This window comes from Anguilla anguilla, chromosome 19 (genome assembly GCF_013347855.1).
Source record: "Anguilla anguilla isolate fAngAng1 chromosome 19, fAngAng1.pri, whole genome shotgun sequence".
In the NCBI taxonomy this organism is placed as follows: Eukaryota; Metazoa; Chordata; class Actinopteri; order Anguilliformes; family Anguillidae; genus Anguilla; species Anguilla anguilla.
The window spans coordinates 11,940,792-11,950,349 of NC_049219.1; the positions used below are offsets into that span (position 1 = coordinate 11,940,792).

General features: G+C 44.6%; 1 protein-coding gene across 12 annotated transcripts in view; it reads right to left on the reverse strand.

Moving 5' to 3' along the window:
- Positions 1-9,558, reverse strand: part of crebl2 (cAMP responsive element binding protein-like 2) — a 49,193-nt gene that overhangs the window by 3,665 nt on the left and 35,970 nt on the right. For 2 of the 12 annotated variants that reach the window (XM_035401907.1, XM_035401904.1), the window contains exons 2-4: positions 3,672-3,766; positions 1,244-1,391; positions 196-328 (exon numbers count right to left, since the gene is read on the reverse strand). The exons of 8 other annotated variants lie outside the window; for them this stretch is intronic. In XM_035401907.1, coding sequence (XP_035257798.1) covers positions 196-291 — 96 coding nt within the window. In that variant the 5' untranslated portion in view covers positions 292-328; positions 1,244-1,391; positions 3,672-3,766. The remainder of the gene's footprint in view (positions 1-195; positions 329-1,243; positions 1,392-3,671; positions 3,767-9,558) is intronic. 2 more of the 12 variants (XM_035401905.1, XM_035401906.1) reach the window with 2 other exon arrangements.

The window sequence follows — 9,558 nt, forward strand, 5'->3', positions numbered from 1 at the left end:
ATAAAAATACATTACACTGCTAACAGACAATACAACAAACAGCAATGCTCATCTGTAGAAAGGTGAAAGAATTTAAAAAAAAATGTTTCAACATACAAAATAAAATGTGTTCTGATGTTCAACAAGTTAAAAACTGAACATACAGTATGTGCTTTAGTCACACTCAGGAACAGGATGAAATCATGAGTGACTCACCACTCTTGGCTTAAAATGCTTGCCTGACAGAAGAGGCTCATGGGAATGTTTCTCTCTCCCCCTCTCTCTCTCTGGCCTCTTCTCTAACGGCCTCATGCGCAGTGACAGCAGTCAGCAGCCTGTCACATCCCAGCCAAAGCCAGAGATAAACAAGGAGAAGACAGCAGCCCTGAGAGGACTGTCACTAGCACGCATCACTCTCTTTCCTCCTGCAGCCCACGCACCACGCGGCCCGTACCCTGCATCTGACCGCTCTTGAATAAGCAATGACTGTCTTCAGGCTCCAGAGCGAAAAAACATCATTTGCCAAACAGATTTTTTCAGCGGTTCCCCAAAACCGCCACTGGAGGAGGCTCATGTAACGCTTCAAATCGGGGCTGCACAGCCCTGTTCCTGGAGATCTACTGTCCTGTAGGTTTTCACTCCAGCCCTGACAAAGCCACACCTCATTCGACAGCTGGAGATCTGTAAATTTGTAGAATCAGGCGTACCAAAATTAGGGTTGAAACGAAAACCTACAGGACAACAGGCCTCCAGGAACAGGTTTGGGCAGCCATGTTTTAAATCCTTTAACTCTTCTCTCTGCTATAGGAGCAGGGGTCTGTTGGCAAGCTCTCTGAATAGTAGAAAGACTGGCAGCTGTTAACACCCCTAGTAACATCAACAACGCACAGCAGGACGGTGAGCTGCCCTCACCTGTACGGCTGCATCTTTTCCACGACAGTAAACAGTGCAGCAATGAAGGCTGCACAGTGGCATGACGTAACTGAGAGAACATGGACCACGTGCTGAAAGGTCTGGCGTTAAACACCTGCAGTGTTCGCTCTTGGTTTCCTTAAAGGTTGACATTTTTAAAAAAGTGGTGTTTCATATTCAACCTTGCATTTCAAGTTTTCGCAGAAGTGCAAGCCATTGTGGGGGGGGGGCGGGGCGGATGACTTATGAGAGAAATTCAACACAGCATCAATAGGGGGCAGCAGTGGCTTACATCACCATGTAAATTATGAGAACTTAAGTAATTACATGAACGAAGCATTCTGTCCTTCACCTGACTGTTCCTCTCTGCTCGTATTTCCACTCCTGATGTTTCCCCTCTCCACTTCTATCTCTCCATCTCTTCACTCTCTCCACCATTTCTTTCTCCCCCTGCTCTCTCCCCCAGTCAGACACAGCAGTGTATATCAGCAGGAGAAACACTGTAAAACAGAGGGCAGGGCAAGAGGCAGGGCCACATTTTAAATGGAGGGTGCAGGCCAGAGCCAGAGTTTATTTTATGTACTATACGGTTAAGAGCACCCTTCAGGATATTAGAACTGGTGCTACCAAGGGGCCAGTATGTTCCGTAATGGGTGGTGCAATAATATTTGCAGATGTCTTTGGCAACTTTTCATTTTAATTTTATTTGTCTTGATAATGTTTATGTCATGATTTGTATGTTCTTGCTGGGTTGGGTTTGTATGTCGTGCCCTGACACCAGTTAAATAAAGGGAGGAGTTAACCTTCAAAAAATCCCCCGCCCTCTGCACTTTGTCACATCTCAGTGGTTACTGTCATGTGCGTTTCTTCAGCAGAACAGAAGCTCAGAATAGACACTCAGCGTCTGAGAAAGTTAACGCCGCGCTGCTTTACAAAACGCTGCATTTTAAGTGTGAGAGGGAGAGACAGCTGATCTGTGAACAGCGATCAGCGAGCGGCTCTGCTGATGAGCAGACCTTGAAGTTCCATTATGGGTTTGTTATCTGTGAGGCTCAAGACCAGGGTCACAGACACCTGCCTCTCCACTCGCTCCTGTCGCAGCCACCACGACAGCCGGGTCTCCTGGGACACTAAGCCTCCAAGGCCACAGCGCAAAGAGCACAGGCCCTTTTCAAAAGATGCTCTTCTGTCCGGCGTCTCCATAATGCCTGACACCAAAATCATCCCTAGCCTCTGGGAAAGTGAGTCCTTTTTTGCACCCACTGCACAGGGTGATGCAGTACTTTTCAGGAGTTAAAATAGTGACATTTTAGCTGGTAGCTGGCTTTAAAGACATGGTCTGAATGGGTGAATTTGCATCTGCTACCAGAGAAAATGGGGGCAGAGTAGAGAGACATAGCGAATCAGGTCCCATGGCGGTCGAAAGAGTCATTTTTATGAATGACGTGGTGAATCGGATCCTTTTACAGCTGACACCGACGAGGTACGAGAATGAATCTAAAGCAGAATGAGTCATTTTCTCACGTTTATGTTTTTTAAAATAAATCTTACTGCATCAGAAAACAGGATGCTGTCAAGTCAAGCCAGAATCGACTTTGTCCTTGTATTTTTTAAATCCTTGCTTGTCAATGATCACTGAGAGTTAGTAGAGGATTTCCATGGTAGCTTGCAATCCCATGGCAGACGAAACGGTGCCAGTCGTATCTGTCCTTTTCTGAGGAAATGTTGGCCTACGACAGCAGTCTACAGGATAAAGGTATGTCTGATGGCTGACTACAGTAGAAACAATATTCTGTAATCACGTTGACATTTGAACCACGAAGCTTTGCCGGTATTTCATACTTAAAAAAAACTCAAAGCAGCGCAGGAAAAATGGAGCCCATCTCGGGCGCTCGCCATAGTGCACATCCATCTTAATGGAAGTAAGTGAAGGGGAAACGTGAAAACGTGCGCATCAATCACCAGTAAGTGGATTGGCTGAGAGGGCTGATTGACAGACGAAGCACCTCTCCCCCTTGTCAATAACACAAGGCCTGAGAGGCGGGCTAATGGACAAGGAGGAGTGGCTCCATAATTTAAAAAAAGGGACAAGCAAATAAGCGCCAAAGTGAGCTCTTACATCTGAAGGGTTATGCCTCTCCCGTGGAGCATAATGAAACTCTGTTCTCAATGCCTCCGCGGCCCGAGGCTGACAGACTCGCTCTGACCTTTCGCTATGTCGTGCCTGCGCTAAGCTCCTGACTCCGTTCGTACTGCCCGCCTCAGCGCAGGCTCATCTTCATACAGTGTTGAGCGCTGCTGGGAGAAAGTGGGTAACAAGCGCGCTATAAATACCCCATGTGCAGAGGTGTGAACGTCAGAGCATGTGCATTACCCCACAGAGCCCGGCTGAGAGATAGAAAAGAGAGGCGGTTACTTCTAAGAACAAGGTCATCAGCTGGGATTAGAAGATTCTTTTTAAAAATGTATAACATTAATAAAACTCAATTATGTATAATTATTGCTGTTGTTGCTGGTATTATTATTATTATTATTATTATTATTATTATTATTATGTATGGCTCTCAATCTGCCAGTGTATATATAATTGCAGTTATAATCGACAGTTATAATTGTCATTGAAACATGAAAAAGTTATGCCAATCCAGCTGTTTTGAAAAATAAGTGTAAATGTTTGTGACCTCATGAAAACTGGCCTGTTCTTCAAAGTGCATGCAAACCAAGGAATATCAACAAGAAAACTAGATCCGGTGTCACTTAAAGGGAAAAACGTATCTCACCAAAGGTGTTCACTTCCACCTGCGGAAGAGGCTTCTGCTCAGATCCGGTGACTGGCCCAGATGTCAGAGCCCAAATCTCTTAATCCCCAGATTAACTGTGGAGAGACAGGAGGCGTAGAATGATAAGGACGTCATCTTTACATGTGTGCAGTCACAGGCCAAGGGGAAGAACACCCCTTACTACAAAAAAGAAAGAAGGAAACAACACACACACGAGCACACACACACACCCACACGCACACACACAAACACACGCACGCACATACACACACAACACACAAACCAATACGCACACATACACACACACACACGCACACATACAGTACACCATGCAAACGCATGCAGAGACACATGCATGGACAAGCATACGAGTATGAACACACACACACACACACACGGACACACGCATACACACACACACACACACACACACACACATGCACATCTTCAGACTCAGGCGAGGGTTGTTGGTTGTCACAGCACAGAGTCCTAGGCGTGCATTTCCCATTCTTTTGCAAACCAGATTGAGCGGATTGGCGGCAGGTGTCTGAATCAGTGCGAACACGCTGCAAGCCCTCCAAGCGGAAATCAAATGCAGCTGCAGTGGCTGTCAGCTCAGGAAATTGCACCGACTCCAGGGGAAATCACAAATTACACCGACTCCAGGGGAAATCACAGCATCAGAGATGCAAAGACGCAATGGCGGCTCTGGCCCGCCAGCGGCAGAGAACCCGGAACTTTCTCAGCGCTCAGAACAGCGTTATCTGTGCGGCTCTCCTTACGGCCGAATGGTCAATCACATTTCCATAGCATTAGTCAGCGCGGGAACCTTCTCAAGCCGTGTCTTGTCTTCGAAATCATCCACGTCAAAGCGCTGGTTAAGATGACGGCCAAACGAACGTGTTCACATGTGAGAATTTGCTCGAGCCTCACGTTGAACGGAGCTAAATGAATATTTTATGTGAAAACCCAACGCTGATGTTCTGATACCGCAACAGCGAACGGTATGTCAGCCTGTCAACAGTGCAAACGTTGTGATGGATGAACTTCCAGGTCCTCAACATCAACAGAATCTTTCCAGAAGCAGGAGGAATGGCATGATTTATTTATACGCACCTAATGCACATCCTGATGTAGCGTGTAACCAGTAGGGAAACAAATATAAACCTGGAAAAACAATTTGACTTCTCGCATTTTAGATTTATACATCGTCATTAATTCAACAACTGAAATATGCATGAGAAAATTTAACAGGAAAGATAAAATGTAAAAAAAAAGAAGAATAACAAGGAAGCGGATTTGTAATGTTTGCTGACTGTGATCCCGCCAAGCCCCAAAACAGGTCCAAAGGCAGCGGTGTGGGTATTACTGGCCGTCTCTCAGCACGCGTGCGAGCCCCCATTACTCTTCCCGCTCGGCGATTAGGCCAGGCACCGCGGAACACTCCGGCCTAATGAAAGAGGTGACTTATGGGACGGGGGGAGAGGCCCCTCCCTCCATCAGCGCTCACCCACCGCATATTTCACCTGCTCCTCTGCCGTGTTCCTCCTGCCACAGAACGGTGGCACCCGGGGGGGGAGGTGGGTGCCAGGCAGAAGGGCGGGGCACAGTGAGCGGGAGCATTACAGCATGCCCCGTCTCTCCTTTCTCACCCTTTAAGGAGTGATGTCACAAGTGTGTGATTAGAATGCTCTTCACTGAACATTCTAACGATGATGTAACAGTCACTGCTGGTAACTCAAAGCAGTGGAGTTCTAGAACACTGACATAGGATTTTTAAAATACCCTAACTTCTTCTATATAAGCTGCTTGGGACAGAAGCTTCTACCAAGAAAGTATCCACAAGTTTTTTTTAAAGATAGTGCCACAGATTGATTTATTTGACCTTTTCAAATCAAAATGAAAAAAAAAAAAGATTCAAAGAAGCATCTCACACAGCTTCCTCAGAGGCAGGCTGTTCAGAGAAAGATCTTTGTGTTCTGCTGTGTTAGATAAGAGGATATACATTTCTTATTAGTCCATGGCAGTCAAGCGGCTTTGGATTGGCTTTAAATACTAAACTTAAGCGAGGATGTAAGCAATGTTAAATCTTTGTGTTTTGCATATTAAACACCCTTCAGTTGCTAAGGTAACCTTGACATTCTAGTGGTACACATACAGATTATGTAATTTTATTAAACTACCATAAACTGCAAAATCTATTTCTAATATGTAACTTTACTTGCAAATACACACACACACACACACACACACACAGAACTCAGTTTCAGTTGAATCCAATTACATTTTGGCCGTCCCAATGTCACACTGTCTTCTGAGGCCCAAACTGTGAGACAGACATGATCTTCTCCAGTGAACTCCGGTGGCTCGAAATTTAATTAGTAAAAGTACCCAGACTAAAGTGAGGTCAAAGTAGAGGGCTCATTTGTCTTCTTTAAATGGGTTTGTCAATACTTGCAAATAAATCTTTGGAGGCATCTAATAAAATTATTTGAGTCTTTATAATGGCTTTAATGAAATATCTCCAATAATATTTATGGCCATCGGTGTCCTGTGTAGAATGCCTTTTTCGGTATTGTATTTGGTTGTTGATGTTTTAATGTGTGCAGTTAGTCATTTTTAGAAGGGTGTTTATGGTAAAAACCCAGTGCCAGGACAAAGACTTAAAATCGCCATAAGTGACGCCTCACTTGAAGTCATAATTCCTCCTCACCTCTCGCCATCAAGGTCGTCTATTCCCCCCAGAAGGTCGTCGGGTTTACATTTTATTTCAGGCAAATCCCACTCGGGACTCTGTGCCACATCAGAAGCTATTCACAGAGAATCACTAATCTTAAATCCACGGACAGCTCGCCGCATCGCTTGGAGTCATTTTAGCACCGTTTTAACACGCTTAACTCTGCAAGCAATCTTTTCCGTCCAGCCAAGGTCTTTTGGAAATTAGATTTCAGTAATAGGAAAATAAATGCAAGCATCACACATTTTGAGGAACTGTTTAGTCACAGATTTACATGTTGATAATGAAAACCAAGAGGACACATTTCCAGTCACGTACACTATATAACCAAAAGTATTTAGACACCCTTTGGTCTGGGGCTGTTTTTCATGGTTTGGGCTAGGTCCCTTAGTTCCAGTGAAAGTAAATCTTAATGCTACATCGTACACATTCCAGATGATTGTGTGTTTCACCAACAGTTTGGGGAGGCCCTTTTCCTTGTTACACACAAAAAAAAACAAACGACAAAAAAAACTCAACTTGCAATTCATCAACAGTAAAAGCCAGCCTTTAAAACTTAGAGAGTTTTGACAGGGTCACCATCTGGATTGGTAATTATCCTTCACTTTTGTGGCCCAAATGATTCTGTTCTTATTAGCACTCATCAGACTGAGAGCCCAACGTTTAGAGATAAAGAGCATCATTAATTCACTGCATTCAGGAGAAATATACACCGGATAAATACAAGAGTGCAAACACGAGCTTATACTCGGAAGATTTTCATTTAATCTTTATTGACACGGTAGATTGACCGAGTGCACGTGCTCATTTACGACAATGCCTGGTTAATTCTGTCCCCCCCAACCACTCCCCCCCCCCCCGCCCACGAGACCCGCGTGTCTCTGGGAAGACGGCAGAGTTTTATTTATTTTTCTTTTCAGGGGAAAGCGTCTGCCCCCCCGTATCTCGCACACAGCACAGGCCATTAAGGCAGTGATTGTGTTTAATGTTGTACATAATTCTGAGATTAATGGATCATTCACCCTTTTGGCATTTGGATATCCACGCTAGCTGAAGCATGAAGCCCTGCCAGTTTATCACTGCCTTTGGCTTCCTGAATAGCGAAAAAGAATCAAACTGAGTGGGGGTTTTTAAAAATGAAGTACGATGCTGGTAGCATGACAGCCCCAAAGCACAATCTAGTAAAATGACTTCTGAAAGAAATCTGTCATGTCAAACATGTAGCATTAAATCACATTACATTACAGGCATTTAGCAGACGCTCTAATCCACAACGACTTACACAACGTTTACATGCCATTTACACTGCATCCATTTATACAGCTGGATATATGCTGAAGCAATTCATGTTAACGGCTGTGCCCTACGACCATTGAACCTACCGTATGACCTGTTCCCCACCCATCATTCTGCACCATCGCCCTGAAGCACAAATGTCCTGTTGGGTGGCAATGAACCAAGCTGGAAAGTACCGACACCTGAACATGTAAACTACTGAACCCCCCTGGTTTGTGTAACCTGCGGAAGCCACATGACTTCCAGCTATCTTTACGTTCCTGCTGATCATGCCGCCTTCGTAAAAATGTGTCACGTTACCACGGCGACTTAGATGTTTTCCACTTTCTGCTTATGGACTCCTCTTTGGCAAACGCGAAACATTTTGCGTTCAGAGCCAAACATGTGCTTAGCCAGCAGGGTCAAACGGCTATCTGTACGACTCGAACCCCTGAAATCTTCCCATCAGTAATGTGAAACTGTCTAAATATCACTGCGGCCTTCTGAGACTCCTTCCTCCTTCCAATCTTCAGAGCACACACCCCCGCATTATCGCTTGCTCATCAACCCCTACACGGAATACTCTGGGACACGATGTCTCTCACGTTCCACGCTTCCATCTTCAAAATGAAAGCGCAAAAGAACACGTAGACTTGACTTAAGTTTGTGAGGACTGGAGCTGACCTCTGCGCTCACGGCCAGGGTGAGTCACGTCTGAAGCTTTACACACAAAGAGGCCACAAAATGGAGGATAAATATTGAACTAAATTAAATTAATATTTAATGTACATGGCATCAGAAAAGAGCAAACGCGAAGGGAAAAGAAAGGTGTTCTTTATTTTTAATCATTGAGTTTTGACAAGAGCAAATGGAGATATCCTCTTTTTCAAAGAGCCATTGAACTGGATAAAAAACGTGGTGTCTTTCATCCTTCACATATGCAAATAACAAAAGCAAAATAAATAAAAAAAGACATCAGCAAAGGTAATTTATTCAGGCATTGGCATCCTGTGGCCTACTCATTTGCAACGACTGTGTCTCTACCGCAATTTTCCTGAAATAATGGATGAAAAAACATCACTTTGTCAGATTATGAAAACAAAGTGTCACAAATTTGATAAAACAAGAAAGAATTTTCACCCACTGGCAAACCACTGAGACGGAATGAAATGTTGTGTACCACAAATACATATTAAATAATACTTCACACATGGACCTTCTGAATGTGTGGCATCAAAAGCCACCATTTCCTCCTGTAGCTCCACCTGGCCAGGGGTATGGACATTCATCCTATGTGTGTTCAGGTGAGCACTCTCAGACAGACACGGCTGAACCAGGTAACTGGCTTTCTGACGTCCCCTACAGTCACGAGTCCTCCAGCTGCCTCTTCCCATCGTTCAGTCAGTCGATCAGCCTCCTCCCCAGCTCCCACATCTCTCCCCCAATCAGACGGCTATTACCGAAACGACGGCGCAAACTGTGCAGCGTGCAAAAAAAAAAAAAAAAAAAAGTCACGTTCCTCTCAACGCTCCCATAAACAATTCAAATCTAAATTTGAACAATTATTTTCCTCTTCTCCCCCCCCCCCCCCACCCCTCAGGCGCTAGTCAGCTGGGGCCAGAATCCATCTGGCATAATCTATTTTCATTTATGTGAAAATGAATAAACAAACAGCCGTGCCAATCACGCGCCGCGGGGGAAAAATACTCTCAATTGTATTATTATTACTCACTTTTTAGTTTTTTTAACAGACGCAAACAGTTTTGTTTTCAAATCACTCAATAACGGTGCCGTGTCACAAAAATAGCAGATTTCCACGGAAACGAGGAGAGGGACAGGTTAAAGGGGCGTGGCAGGGGTGGGGGTCTGAATGGA